The sequence below is a fragment of the Mixophyes fleayi genome, chromosome 1 (assembly GCF_038048845.1).
Source record: "Mixophyes fleayi isolate aMixFle1 chromosome 1, aMixFle1.hap1, whole genome shotgun sequence".
NCBI classification, from domain to species: domain Eukaryota; kingdom Metazoa; phylum Chordata; class Amphibia; order Anura; family Limnodynastidae; genus Mixophyes; species Mixophyes fleayi.
The window spans coordinates 228061511-228077625 of record NC_134402.1 but is presented as its reverse complement, the minus strand read 5'-3'; the positions used below and the strand labels follow the sequence as shown (position 1 = coordinate 228077625).

Here is a 16115-nt window from a genome sequence, read left to right as displayed (position 1 = left end):
TACAATCCTTGTATCGACTGGACCAAGGGTGAAATCATCAAGTGGGGTCCTCAATGTTCTTCCTCATGCTTGTCTTTACCACTCAGAATTACTCAGATCTGCCCTGAACGGTTGCCTTTTCATTACCGTGAATTTTCTGACGTTTTCTCTAAGAAAGAAGCAGATGTTCTTCCTCCACACCGGGAGTATGATTGTGCTATTGTACTTGTCCCTGGTTCTAGGTTGCCCAAGGGAAGATTATATGCTTTATCTATTCCAGAGACCCAAGCCATAGAATCATATGTAAAGGAGAACCTGCAAAAAGGCTTCATATGGCCTTCCAAGTCTCCCGCCGGAGCAGGCTTCTTCTTTGTGGCTAAAAAAGATGGTGGGCTTAGGCCTTGTATTGCTTACAGAGGGTTAAATAAAATAACCATTAAAAATACTTATCCTTGGCCACTTATCTCAGCCATCTTCGATCAACTAAAGGGAGATAAAATTTATTCCAAAATTGACCTACAAGGGGCCTACAATTTAATACGTATCCGAAGTGGCGACGAGTGGAAGACCGCCTTTAATACTCAAACGGGCCATTATGAATACCTCATTATGCCCTTCGGCCTCAGCAATGCTCCAGCTGTTTTCCAAGACTTGATCAACGATGTCCTTCGTGAATTCTTGGGTTCCTTCATAGTGGTCTATTTGGATGACATCCTGATTTATTCCCGCTCATTAGAACAACACCGGGGACATGTTCGACAAGTACTTCTGAAGCTCCGTCATCATCATCTGTATGCTAAACTAGAAAAGTGTGACTTCGAAGTCTCCAGGGTCACTTTTCTGGGGTATGTCATTTCTCCTGAAGGCTTTGCTATAGATCCCACAAAAGAACAGGCTATTCTTGATTGGGAACAACCCTCTAATTTGAAGGCCATCCAAAGGTTCCTGGGATTCGCCAATTATTATAGGAAATGTATCAGTTCATTTTCTATCCTCATCGCCCCCATCACAGCTGTGACCCGCAAGGGTGCTGATCCTAAGGTCTGGTCGCCTACTGCAGTTTCCGCCTTCGAAGCCTTGAAACGTGCTTTCATGTCTGCCCCATTTCTAAGACATCATAATCCAGACCTCCCATTCATTGTTGAAGATGATGCTTCGGATGTTGGAGTTGGAGCCGTGTTGTCTCAGAAAGATTCTAAAGACCACCTCCTCCATCCCTGTGCTTATCTGTCTCGAAAATTCTCTTCCGCTGAAGAACTGTCAGACGCCGTCCCTGCGCCTCCTCCTCGAGCAGGGACGGACGTCTGTCTCCAGAGCGCCCCGTTGCCAAGCAACGGGGACGCCTCTTCCGGTGACGTGGTGCGCAGGCGCGCCCGTCACCATAGCAACGGGACGCGTCTTTCAGTTCCTGTCGGCGGTCAGAACAGCTGACCGCCGATCACCTGCCCACCAATGAGGAAGCTTCACTTCCTATTTAAAGTCTGCTCTGACACCATTAGGGTGCCAGAGCAACTGGTTTACCTAGTCTCCAGCGTTCCTGTATAGTTACATATCGTTTCCTGTGTTTTGACCCGGCTTCCTGACCTCGCCTTCGGATTCTCCTTTTGTCCCATCCTGATATTCTGGTTTGACCTCGGCCTGCTGACCATTCTCTGTCTCCTGATTCGGTACCTCATCTGCCCGGTTGGTTCCTGACTCTGCCTGTTTGACTACGTGTTTCTCTATATCTCGCAAGTAGCTACCTGGGAGGGCCACGACCTGCACGTCGTTGCCGCTAAGTCCAAACTTCCTTGCGGGGGTCCCTGGTGAACACCAGCGGCGTGTTAGACTCCGCGCCTCCTGGTGTAGTAGTGCCAATACTTGCAGGTACTAAGGTCACGTCTGTGACAAGAACATTACAACGTGGGCAATCGTGAGTTACTGGCCGTCAAATGGGCATTGGAAGAATGGCGCTACTGGCTTGAAGTAGCAAAACATACTATCACAATCTATACGGACCACAAAAACTTATCCTACATTGAGTCCGCCAAAAGATTGAACTCCAGGCAAGCACGGTGGTCTCTCTTCTTCTCCCGTTTCCAGTTTATTATTACTTTTCGGCCTGGTTCAAAGAACCTAAGAGCGGATGCCCTGTCCCGTAACTTTATCTCTTTTCAAAGTCCAGTTTCTGTTCCATTATTCCTGCTTCTTCTATTTTGATTGCCTTCACGCAGGAACTGGGTAAAACCCTTCGGCAATGTCAACCACAAGCACCTTCTGAAACACCAGTGGGCAAACTTTTCGTGCCTGTACACCTCAGAAAGTCAGTCCTCTCCCAGTGTCATGACAACAAGGCTTCTGGACATCCCAGTATTGCCAAGACCATTGAAATTGTTTCTCATACTGTCTAGTGGCCATCATTGTCTAAAGATGTAAAAGAGTATATATTATCCTGTGACCTGTGCTCCAAGAACAAAGTTTCCCGGAGTTCCCCTTCCAGGCCATTACTGCCGTTACCTGTTTCGGTCACACCTTGGACCCATGTGTCCATGGACTTCATCGTTGACTTACCTCTATCCTCTGGGTGTAACACCATCTGGGTAACCGTGGACCGGTTCAGCAAAATAGCCCATTTTATTCCTTTAACCAAGTTACCTTCTGCCGGTTCTTTGGCCACCTTGTTCGTCAAATATATATTCCGTTACCATGGACTACCGGAAGATATCGTGTCGGACCGGGGTTTACAATTCATCACAGTCTTCTGGAAAGCATCAGCCTCATTTTGTCATCTGCCTACCACCCGCAGTCGAATGGACAGACCGAAAGGGTGAATCAATCCTTGGAGCAATACCTTCGACTGTATATTTCCAAACACTATGACAATTGGGCTGACCTCCTTCCCTGGGCCGAATTTGCGTACAACAACGCATGCCACACATCTTCCAGGTACTCTCCTTTTTATTGTAACCTGGGGTTTCATCCCAGAGTCAACTCCTTATCCTCTCTATCCACTGATAGACCACCTGAAACCAGAGCCACGGCCACCCGCCTTAGTAAGATATGGACGTCTGTGCATCGGTCTTTACTTCAAGCTTCCTTTAGGTCCAAAGTCTTTGCTGATTTACATCGTTCCTCTTGTTCATTTAAGGTTGGAGACTCTGTGTGGCTCTCCACTCGCAATATAAGACGTCAGCCGTGTAAGAAATTAGGACCTAAATTTATTGGTCCATTTACCATACTAAAGCAAGTCAACCCAGTGGCCTTTAAACTGAAGCTTCCGGAATCTTTAAAAATTCCCAGTACTTTTCACTGCTCTTTGTTGAAACCTGCCCGGTCTTCCAGACAATTCATACCTCGGCGGCCTTCTAGACCTCAGACAGTTTTGGTAGACGGACATCAAGAATTCATAGTCGAGAAGATCCTTGATTCAAAAAAGGTCCAAGGTCAGTTCCACTACTTGGTTCATTGGAAAGGATACGGCCCGGAGGAAAGGTCTTGGGTACCACAAAGAAATCTTCATTCGGATGAATTACTTGCTGATTTCTTTAAAAAGTTTCCCGGAAAACCTGTCGGGGTTCCTTGACCCCTCCTCAAGGTAGGGGTTCTGTTACGAGCCGCGGTGGCTCTGGCCACCGCCGCGACTCGCTTTCGGTTTCAGCTCGGTGTCCCGGCCGTCGTCATGACAACCGGGACGTCATTTCCTCCTGGTCCCGGCCGTTGCCTAGGCAACGGTCGGGACACTCCTTGCCTTCAGCGCCGCGTCCTGGCATCTAGGGCAGCCAGGCGCGTATGCACATCATTCATGATTATAGCCCAGCTGGGCTTGATGGTACCTGCTGTGCAGGACTGTTTCTGATTGGGGGTCATCTGTTTATAAGGCAGGAAGAGACAAGCCCTCCCTGCCGGTTATAGTTCCTGTTACAGTGCTGTAGACCTGCTCCCTCTCTCTGTTCCTGTTATCCTGAATTCTGTTACCGTTGCCAACCCTTGCCTGAATATTGACTACGTTTGCCTGCCTGTGCCCCTCGACTAATTGCCTGTACCCTGACGTTGCTGATTTGCCTCTGACCTCTGACCTCGGTTTTGTTTTCTGGAAATCTGTCTGCTGCCGGCCTCGACCCTTGCCTGGATTTATCTGTTTTTACTCCTTTACGCTATCGCTGGGTTCTCCTCAGTGCACAACTCACGCCCCTCAGCTCTCGGCCAAGTCTGTCCCCACCACTAGGGGCTCCAGCGAAAACCAGACTTCTGAGTAGACTCCGGGTTTTGTGTTGCTGGCTGTTGGGGTTCCTAACACAGACAACACCAGATGGACCATTTATTTGATCCACCATATTAATGAGCGCAGGTTGTCGTCACTTCTTCTACCTCTTGCTGCTGAGAAGGCCATTGACTACACTGGATGGCCCTTCATGATAAGAACTCTAGCTTCCTATAGTTTTCAGGACTGGGTTCTCTTTAGGGTCTCCACTCTGTACTGCAACCCTATCACCTCTGTCTACGTGAACGGATGCTCTTCCCTCCCTTTTCACATATGCAATGGAACTTGACAAGGGTGTCCGCTGTCCCCCTCTCCTCTTCACCCTCAGCATAAAACCACTAGTCTCTAAGATTCACCTCACCCCAGATATCTCCGGCATAGCCCTGCCTTTGGATAAACATAAGATAGCACGCTATGCTGATGACCAGTATCAGGCTTGCTAGGATGCTCCCTGATATTCTCAATGCTTTGGCTACCCTTGTCCTAACGCCTGTGATGCATTAAAGAAAATGCGTGTAAACTGCCCCATAGGTGGTACTTTGTCACCGCTAGGCTGCATAACATCTATCCACAGGTGAGTGACGGATGGACGAACTGTGGCCATGCTGGAATGTTCCAGCATATATGGCGGGGCTGACCCATTCTTGGTGCTCCTGTTCCCTCTTAACCCAAGCATATACTCCTCCCTCTACATGTCCTGGACCTCCCCTTTCACACCCATAGATTACTCTGAGACATTATGAGTGTGGCAACCTACCAGAATGCTGCTTCTTGGAAGAACCCCACTCCCCCGATGCTAAATTCGTCTGCAGCCGGGTGTGGCACATTTGCCAGATGGATCACATCATTAGCATCCTGATGGGCTCCTCCATCAACTTCCATAAGGTCTGAGCCCCGTGGACCTCTCATCGCAATCAACCACTGCACCATTTCTAGATGAGCCTCTGTCCTAGGTGAACACAGGCCACTGCTACACTACCCACTCACTGCTCTTTACCTCTCACGTGATCTTTTTCTCTCATTCTTCCTCTTTTCTACCCTTCCTTTTCCTGATACCCAATAAAATATGCATCACTTCAGATGATCTCTAGAAAATTGTTACCATCTTGTGTATGTGCGTTCTCAGGGCACGACTAGTGTGGACTCTGTATAACGTCTTATACTGCATTGCTTGCCCGTTTGTCTGATTGCATATTACCATTTTTGCACTCTCTTTGTATGCTCACTATGTTATCTTTGCGATGTTACCAATAAAGAGTGTTTATAAAAAAATCTTCACCATCTTTGTTTCCACATGGCTCAGAGCACACTAACAGGCATATTGCTTAAAACCTTTTGGCAAGAACATTGCATAGAACCCTCTAGAAGACACATTGTATAGACCCCATTGGCATAAACATTGCACAGGCACCACCAGCAGACATATTGCACAGACCCCATTGTCAGGTATATTTTATAGGTCACACTTGCAGGTACAATGCACATATCCCTGGAAATTCAATTTGTACAAACAATGAGTTCTGATGTGATTGTTTAAAACTTCAGCTTTCACTGCTTTCACTGATAAATCTTGAATAGTATAAGGAATATTGTAACCCATGTAAAGTATTATGGATATTAGGTGTCTCTTTGGATCTCAGTAACCTGTATAAAACATATTTGCATTAGTGTGTGGTTATGAGTTTATACATAAAATACAGTACAGAAGCTTTAAATTGCTCTCAATGAGCCTAAATTATTCCACTCCCCTTCCAAAACCTCCAAGTATTTCCCATCTTCCTTGCATCAGTGCATAACTAGTCTCTGAGTCACCTTCTTATTTATTGCCCTAAATCTCACACTCCCTCTCTCACCTATTCCCTTTATATTTACAGCATAACATCTTTGTAGCATCCACTTTAACTAAGCTCCTTGTTAGACTACAATGCCTTTACTTTACTGGAATACTGAACTATGTATGTTGTTGCATTAACTATACATTTTTAATGACTTGCTATCCCATTTTTATGCATAGCCTATCAACGGTATTTTTATTGGTCTTGTCTTGTGCAGGTCTATTTGTGCTACTGTATTCTTGCATCTACTGTCTATGTGTCTGTATATAAATCCATTGTTACTTGATTTAATGCAGGTCCACCGTATAAATCAACTTGCTCATTATTGTTTGCCTGCATAAATAAAGGATGTGAGGATATGGTTTTTTTTAATGTAGTTTAGTGTCTTCTTTTAACCTGCTGATGTCGCTGTTACAATTGCTGTTTCCAGAAATCATGTGACCAACAGTTTGATTACTCAAAATATAGCAGTAGACATTGTAAAAGTCACTAATAAAAAATTTATGTAATGTGCCTGTAACACAGCATTTGTGAGGACTATACACGGTGTGTATATGTGGGACTGAATGTGTAAATTTTTACCCACCTTCAGGGACACTACATAGAACAAGAGGGTGTCAATTAGATGTGCATAGAAAGTAACTCTGGAAAGAACAAGTGGGAAGTTTGGAACAGAGCATAGAGGTAAAAATGTACAACTTTTGCTTTCAACATGTGTCATTTAGTGACACAATAAGGCTAATTCCTAAAATCTTTGCAAGTATATATCAAAAGCAGTTGCACTACCTGATGACTGAAATTGAGAAGATCAATATCAAACTAGATGAAAATTTGGTCAGTGATGACCACCTATAGCCCCTATAGGCCTGTGTATTTGAGGTCATCTTTCGACTGCACCAACAAGATACCATTAAGTAATAGGTGAGCTCACTGCTCAGCCTGAAGGGCTAAATGACCAAATCAGATAGGACTTAGCCAAATTAAACAATAATCTGGTCAACTGAGCCTTTAAGGGAAGTTTAACTCATTCAATCATCATATATTTGAAATATAGACAACAGTGGTTATAGTTATCATGAAATACTGAGCCTAAATCAATATTGTGAAAAAATAGCTTGCTTTTTTAAGAAAAAATATTTATTTATTAGTCATGTAAGTACTGGTTCCTTTTGGATATACAGTATATGGGATAATATATACCCTGTTTAAATTATAGGAAGCTACTGAGGAGTTCTGAATTGTGAAATTCATACAGATCACAAACTCTGAAGTGACTTCTAATATAATTGATAGTAGGCAATGCATTATGCCTTATAATACACATTTTTTAATATAAATAATTCTGTTTGTTAGCACACAGATCCACACTGACAAACAGACTCACATTTACACATACTCACAATAACTATCCCATAGACTTTATTTGACAATGACATGTATATATTGACTCACAAAATCTGACACAAAGACCCACAAATACAATTACAATTATTGACACAAAGAATGACAATGGCACACAGAGAGACACTGACCACCACCTCTTATCCCCGTTGGTCATCTTTATGAAATAGTACAGATTGCATCCTCTGACCTATGAGCTGCTGCTACCATGACCAAAGAGCTGGGAAACTATACATCAGGAAAACGTATGTGAAGTATCTATACTTTATAACTGTCACATTCTGATGTCAGAAGTTGAAAGCAATGTTTCTATAGATATAATTTACTGAAATATCAGTGGAGATTTGCAACTACTGAAACATAACGTTACCTTGTTTTCCTCCCAGATATAAGGTATCCGAATGGTCTCCATAGCTTCCACCAGTGACTGAACACAGGTGACAATGTTTTGGTGTATAAGCCGGGCGTACATTTTGCGATCTTGCTCTGAGAAACCAGATCCATGGATGATACGCATCTGCTTAATAAATGTGCTCTTTCCACTCTCTCCTGTTCCTATTAGAATGACCACAATGTAATTACTGTAAATCCCTGCACATGCATTGTTTATATTTATTTCCATATTTGGACTGTACATTATAAATGAGACCCACAAAAAAATGATTCCTTAAAAATAAACACTGCAAAGGAACAATTACAGAGGATCAAGGGCTACCGAAAAGGCACTTCACATTTCCAAAGGTACAAGAAACTACTTTGACCAGTAGTGGATTAAATCTAATATTGTCTCTGGGCTGTTCTCATGCAATGGGAATTCATTGTACATCTTTTCTATGCCTGCTCATCCACTGACATTGTTTAAATATTTCCTGCTGAACACTTGAGCTAACATTTTTATTAGAACAAGCAACAAAGGGTAATACTTAATAAAGCACAATTCATACTCCAAGTAATTTACAATATGCAGTAAGACTGTTTCCCACATTATACTACACCTTTAACTCACAATAATAACAAAGTTCAATACAACAATAAATCCGCACACATTCCTAGATCCCTACATATTTCCATATATTCTCCACCCTCTATACAAAGCACTGAACACCCATACATTACACTGTGTACCAGTGAACGAAGTGGGCTGTAGACAATGGTGAAAAACAGATCACAATCCCAGTGGAGCAAGGAAATAAGGTCCATTAATAAATTCTGGTAACTTCCTGCTACTGTAAGGAAGCCTGTGTACTCCCAAATAGGTCCAAAAGCAAATTGAGAAGAAAAAAATTGCAAAGAACACATTTACTAGCGTCACAATAAATTTATACTTTACGTGGAAAACATATAGAATCCACAATTTTTATTCAAAACATACATCTAGAAACAACGCTCTCATTGTAAGCCTTTGAAGCACAAAGTCATGCACTATTTCATTTCAAATACAAAGATAATTAATTCTCAATTGTAAAATATATTGAAAAGGTTGACCAAATGAATACACTCAGTTTACTCTTTTAAAAATTTGCTAGTATGCATAAAAATGGGATATCTTTCTTTGTATAATTATATATGAAGAATAGCAAATCTGTATTTGCAATATGAATGTTAAAATTGAATATTAGACACTGTACGTTTTAATTTTGTGCTGCTAAGATCTTAATATAAAGTGCAAAGCATGTTTATAGTACATGTCTTTGTGAATCGCAGGCTTCTAATGACAACATTGTTTTTAAACGTATGTTTTGAACAAAAATTGTGGATTTAATATATTTTCCATGGAAAGTGTAGATTTATTGTAATGCTGTAAGTGTATTACCTGTGCTCTTTTACTTCTCAATTTACTTTTGGCATACAATGGTATGACATATCATCACTTCTCTTACTGGTTTGATTGTAAAACTATCAAATTCCATTTGCATACATTTTCCTTACTGTCACATGTAAGTTTCCATACGCCACTTCCAAATTTTCACTTCAATTATTGCTGTGTACCCATACTAACACTCCTACACAAAATCATATCTCGATTTAGGCGGGACAATCCCTATTTGAGGGCTCTGATATGGCATCCTGATCAGGACAGTTTGTCTCAATCGGTGGGAAAGTTGGAAGGTATTCTGTTCCCTGCTGCTCAACATGGCAGAGCAGCGATGAACGGGTGCCATGCAGTCTGGTGTGCACTGTGATGGAGCGGTTTGGAGGGAGAAGAGACCAGGGAAGTTTAGTGCTTCAAAGCGCTAGACATGACCTGAGGTGTTGCCATGCCCCATCGGGCCATGGCCATGACTTCATCCCGATGCCGCCTACTCAAATGTTGAGAGTTATGCTGTAATCCCCACAGCATATATTAAGCCATCTATTGCCTACAGTAATACACTTTCACAAAACAATTATCACAATTTATACATATTAATATCCTTATACACACTAAAAAATTCACAGTTTACAGTACTTCCAACGCTGGTTAAAGTAGTTCAACATTATATGCATCACTAACCCTGACATTCTGCTGTCAACAATAATACCCCTATACACTTTACTAAACCCACATTTTACTCTACCACTACCTACACAAAAACCTCTAAAAGCATATTTGAGTAATGTATATGTAGGTCCGGCCCCTCAAAGTGCTACCCTGCACCTGGAAGTATGTTAACCTCACAATTAGACTTGTGTCAGCTCATATGGGTTTTAATCTCGACACAGTGCCTCACCCCATCTCAGTTTCACTCTTCAGGTTGTAGATCCTTGCAAGGTCCACCAGGATTTGACCACCAGGGGTTGAGTTGTGAAACACTTAGAGAACACTCACATACACTTGTTTTTCTTGCATTGTGAGGACCTATGTCTGGAACATGGCACATAGGGACACCCCTTTCCCAATACCCTGTCAAAAGGACAACCATATTGTTATGTGTAGGAGCTGTTTGTCACCAGAGTTACCACTTGAGATTTTCAGTTTGTCTTTGATCAAAGTATTGACACAGACTAGTAGGGAAAGTTTCATGTGTTTCCACTGTCTGAGAACATCCATACACCCACATACATCAATACCTAGCCATTCAGGTTACAGTCATGCTCAAATATGTATCATTTCATCTAAGTTTTATTTCTAGCTAACCAGTTTCAATTCTCAATGCTGATGTCGTAACTTCACAAGAAGACTTCACATCTAGTCTCTTTGAGCTTCTCTATGAAATAAAATAAAAAATCTGGTCAGTCTGTACACTCCATGCATATTTCTCCAACTCTTGACTCAGAGGAGAGAGCCAGAGGAGCCCACAAGTACAGAGAGCAGCTGTCTGGCATCAGATCTTATGAATCTGGTTAAGACTACAATACAACTGAAAATTAGAATTTCATCTCCTGGTGACGCACAAAGGGAAATCCCACAAGATAAAAACAAGGTAAAAACCCAGAAACAGGTTTTTTTTCTAGTCATGACTGTGGAAATTTTCTTTCTTGTTTTTATACAGGCCATGCATTGATCCCGAATGCTTAATATCATCATAACACCAAGAAGGACACAACAGGATTTATATGTCTATTCCACTGGCAACTTGTAAGTTTTGAAACTTAGATTGAAGTTATGCGCTATGTGTCGTCCTCTGTCGTCCTCTGTTGCTATGCCGTGGGTTGGGGCCTAGCAAAATCACAGGTAAGTACTCAAAACTGTCAAAGGCAAGCAAAGGATCTAATGTTTGGTGCCGGACTGGTAGTTCTGGATGCCTTATGTGGGTTCATACCTAAATTGCTAGGTGATAAGCTGTCGCCTTGATAATCTTGACAAGAGATAAACTACATTAGGTATCACATTCTTAGAAAGCTGATGATTTTGAGTGCTGTAGCTAGCTGCCAAAACATAAACTGGCATTTTAGTTCCTATTCAATACGGTAGGTTAGAATAGGCAAAGAAGGTTGTGACCCAACAATGTGCTCCAGTTACAGACCTATATACCTCTTAAATGTAGATCTCAAAAATTAGACAGTGGATTGGCCATGTCATATCATCATTAGTTCATGTAGTGGGGTTAACAGATGTCAAGTGGTAGATAAGACAAGAAAACTGTTATACAAGACCTAATATGCACTACAAACAGGAACCCAGAGAAGACCTTTAATAGGGTCACCTATCATTTTAAGAGACATACATTTTTTGAAATGGACATCATTAGAAATTTTCTGTGAGATATCACAGCATTATATTATAATCGCATAGCAGCAGTGCTCTCAAATGGCTATATATTTCCTCCATTTCAAGTTAAAAATGGTACAAGACAGAAGGGACGGTCAGAAAAAAGTTATTTAGCAGTAGTCAAATTGTCAGATCAAGAAGTATAGTAGCATGTGGTGGTCAATACAAGTCGCAGGGTCAGAATGGCATGCTGCTAGCAACGGAGGTCAGAACTGAGTCTGGTCAATAAGCAGAGATGCAGGTTAACAGGATAGCTGTATCAGGTAGACTCAATAATACGGCAAAGTATCCAGGTACTGACCAGGTCTTATAACTGCAGCTATTCATCCCAGCACCTGTATGACATCACTGGTCATCAAGGCACACAAAAGATTAAACACATTTTTGGTTTTCCTTGGGTTTAACCCTGCTGTTAATATAGGAAATGTTTGTGAGCCATGCTTTCCTAATGATATATCATTCTTGGCCTCTGAGTCTCGGAAGCATTTGCAGCTGATGCAGTCCGTAACACATTCTCTATGAGGTTCCACGCTCATCCCTATGCCTTCAAGGCATACTCTGATTTCTGAGGTGATTTCATCTTCAGCTTCCCTCAACCCCACCTGCACAGTACCGCTTCTTTGGTTTTTTATGCCGATTATAATGTTTGGGATTTGTTGTTATTCTGTACTTATGGACAGTTCTACTGACTTGTGGGCTGGATGTAAATTTGCCTCTCTTATTATGACTAATTACTTTTTTTATGCAATTTCTCCAATTTATGAAAGATATCAAAGTATGTTTCCATTTTTTGATATGCCTTTTTATGAACTAATTTGGACATCATTTAAGTGATTACATGGAAAAACATGTATGCACACAACAAAAGGGAAGCACTGCATAGTGTCAACAGATAAATATGATTAGCGCTATATAAATCTTCGGGGAACATTTCTAAAAAGTGTTCAACAACTTACAAGAAAAGGTGATGTTGCCGATAGCAACAAATCAGACATTTGCTTTAATTTTCTATGCTGTACTACAAAGCTACTATGGGAAACACCTTTTCTGCAGTAATTTGTAAAGCAGTTTCCACAAATGTAAACTAATGTGTTCTATTCTACATGTGTTCTTTTTTTGGGGTTTTTTTTCATGTGTCTACAACATAAGGAAATTGAATTCATAACTATGTTCTATTCATCCAATCTAATGGGTGGCCAATGGCTCTATGGACCAGTTAGAAGAGGCTATCTGTTGTCAGGTGCCCTCTGCTCTCCATACACAGATCTTGTTCTATATGAATTACTTTCCCCATATGAATTTTTCACAGCACCCTATACCTCAATGCCGCTTCCATGTTTCTGGGTTTCTATGTTCACATTTAGACAAAAGAAGTGCAAGGAAACGTTTAAAAGAGTTTTCCATCTACAGACAACTTTCATATATCGGTTTATACATGCCATTTACAGAGGGACATTCATCCCCAATGCCTCCTTTATTACACATAGACAGAGTTGTTTTGTTCTTATTGCACTTTGCTATGACATAAAACTGCTATTTGAATATATAAACCTCTTAATCTAGAATGTATAAAGGCTTATTTTGCAAAACACAAAAGAATGACAGAAAGTGGAAGCTACTTAATAAAAGTTGCAAAAGGTCATGTATGGAGCAATAAATGTATGATTTTGAAGAAATGTCAGAAATATGAAAAAATAAAAAACAAAGAAATAAGAATATCCTAAATATATGTTAAGAGAGATCAAGAAGATCTCCCATGAACGTAATGCCCTTTGATTAAGCACTGTTGAGCTGACTGCACCCCATGGTTTACATGAGTTGGGAACCCCAGCGTTGGATTAGGAGGAAGTGCTGGGATCCAAGGATTTCAGAAAGCTCTCTCCAATCCTGTGTGTGGTATGGTGCTGGTTCTGGGGAGTCTATTCAGGTATGACATGTTGATTGAGTCAAGTCCAAGTTCAATTCCATGAATATAGCCTTGACCTTGCCTAGTGATCAACTGGAATTATGCTGACCCAAACTTGGATAGTGGACACAATGACAAAGCTGTGGCCAAGAGTGGCATTAGTCAAATTCTGAGCGTAAGACTATTGAGCAGGGGAGGGCTGGCAAATTTTAGCCCGGGGGGCAAGACTTGACACAGCAGCCTATTAGGAATATTTTAAAGGAAAAAAAGAGACCAGTGATCCAGCCAAATGTAGCCCACTATGGGACTGGGCCATAGTGGCCCCCCTGCACCCCAGTCCAGCCTGCCCCTACTAGTGAGTGTCATGCAGAGACATCGAGTACATTTGTGGGCATAATTGGACCGTTACTGCACCAATCCTGAAACTATTAAACAATTTAACCTGCTTAGAGAGTAGAGACAGTGAAGACACTTGAGCTTAACATTAGAACCTGGTATCTGATAAAATGTTGGCCCTGAACCTGATCTTGTTATTATGTTTTGACCAACTGCACAATAAAATTCCTCCTTTGCCTATTAGAAGCAATTTATATCACCATCATCATCAATTTATATAATGTATTCTTATTTGCCGGATTTTATCAGTTGATATATATTGAAAAGAAGCAAAATGCAAAAAAAAATTATATTCGCAAATGGTATTCAGGGAACATGACATGATGAGGATTATAGTACTCCAAGGTCCACCCACTGAGACAGTGTCAGTGTCATGTGCTTAGAATGTCTCTGGAAGGTATTTTAGTAACTATTGTTCAGTATAAGACTATCCGATGTGGTTTATAGGTCTCTAGAGATAATCAGTATTGAATACATGTTATCCTTACATTTCAGCTAGAAGTGATTCCAATATCAGCAATCCACTTAACAGTTAGTGTCAACAGTGTAAAGGAACTTTTGTACACTTTTAAGACTATGCTTTTTTGTCTTAATGCTGCTCTTCCTCTGCAAAATATTCTCCTTATTTTCTACTTTATCAATATCTATGAGCAGCTCACAAACTAACCTTCTGCCATTATCATCCTAATACTTACTGTTAAATATGTTGGTGCCATGAAAAATAATAATGAGCATTATCAGTAACACTTACCCAGAAGCAGAAGTTTCAGCTCCCTCTGATCCGATCTCTTGTGGAATTTAAGCATTCTGTTAATCTCTCTGTTAATGGCCAGTGCCACTTTGTCATCCTCAGACAGACAGGGAGGGCAGAAGCACCAACAACACCACCACGGCATATCAGAGATAATACCAGTTGTAGACACTTGCCAACCCCAAAACGCCTCTTTCAACTCTGATAATCAAACTCATCTCCTGGCCATTTCTGTACCCATGAGGGTAGGTTACAATACTTCAAAACACTGTGTCAAACTGTAGATTCGCCTTTTGCTTGTTTGTTGAGCTGTGATGAATCTCTCTTCTATGGCTTATATCAGATGAAATCCAAGATATTACAAATTAGGTTTCCACAACCAATATTACAGATCTTCTATCTTCAAATGTAACACTGATGGAGTTTACAATTCCCATTTTGAGAAAAGCAGCTGGCACGCAGAACAGATGCTCAGTTTATGTGTTACATACATTTGATCCAGCGCTGATGTTTTTCCTAAAGGATGAAAAAAACAAAAACAAAATGAAAATTCCATGCAACGTTGACCACAAAGTGGAAAAACAAATATTAAAGTTCTTTTGAGAAAAAATTAGATGACTATTTATTTAACACTTTACAAAGTCTTGGCTCTCTGTCCATTAGTTTTCCTCTTTAATAGATACTCAAAGTGTTTTGAGAATGTAGCCAGACCCAAGTGGAGACTGGTTAGAGAAACAAGTTTTTCGAGCTGACACTTGTCAGCCGCACCTGTACCTTGTGTTTCTCTTCATCAGAAGCTGGCAAAACAGGTTATGAGCACATAGCTGCCTCTGTCACTGTTGCATTATGGCAAGAAGATAGGAAGACAACGAGGAAGAACATTTGGAGTTACCCTTTACAACACAAGTGATACTAATCATCATATGGTTAAATTCAACTAAAGGAGGTTTCACATAAAGTCATATACCACGTCACATAGAGCACACACCTGACTCAATGCTAAAGTATCCCAAATTTAGCAGTCAATAACTATTTCAATAAAAGAAAATTTGATAATGGAATAATCTTAATCAAATAAAAAAAAAACAATGCTTATACAGAAGGCAGAATTCTCCACTGAAGAAAGTGGCTCCAAATATAAACTTAATCTTATTTATTTTAAAACACAATTAAAAATAATACAGCCCAATCGACCAATATATTGAGCAATAATGAGTTCTTACAACATCAGAATAAATGTTTTAGTTCCGACACAGTCTTCACTTGTATAAAAAAGTGATATAAAAAGCCTGAAACAATACTGTTTATACTACATTTAGTTATACATGACTTTTAATTATTTATTTTACATGGACCTTTATATCTGGTCCTGCAGTAGAACCAAAATATCACAATGTGTGGCTGGGAAGACTCCA

General features: G+C 40.8%; 1 protein-coding gene across 3 annotated transcripts in view; it reads right to left on the bottom strand.

The window, feature by feature from the left end:
* Positions 1-15544, bottom strand: part of GNA15 (G protein subunit alpha 15) — a 53649-nt gene extending 38105 nt beyond the window's left edge. The window contains exons 1-3 of one of the 3 annotated variants that reach the window (XM_075206485.1): positions 15475-15544; positions 14701-15216; positions 7826-8010 (exon numbers count right to left, since the gene is read on the bottom strand). In XM_075206485.1, coding sequence (XP_075062586.1) covers positions 7826-8010; positions 14701-14845 — 330 coding nt within the window. In that variant the 5' untranslated portion in view covers positions 14846-15216; positions 15475-15544. Of the gene's footprint in view, positions 1-7825; positions 8011-10166; positions 10340-14700; positions 15217-15338; positions 15436-15474 lie in introns of those variants that run through there. The other 2 variants (XM_075206476.1, XM_075206494.1) reach the window with 2 other exon arrangements.
* Between the last annotated feature and the right edge of the window lie 571 nt (positions 15545-16115).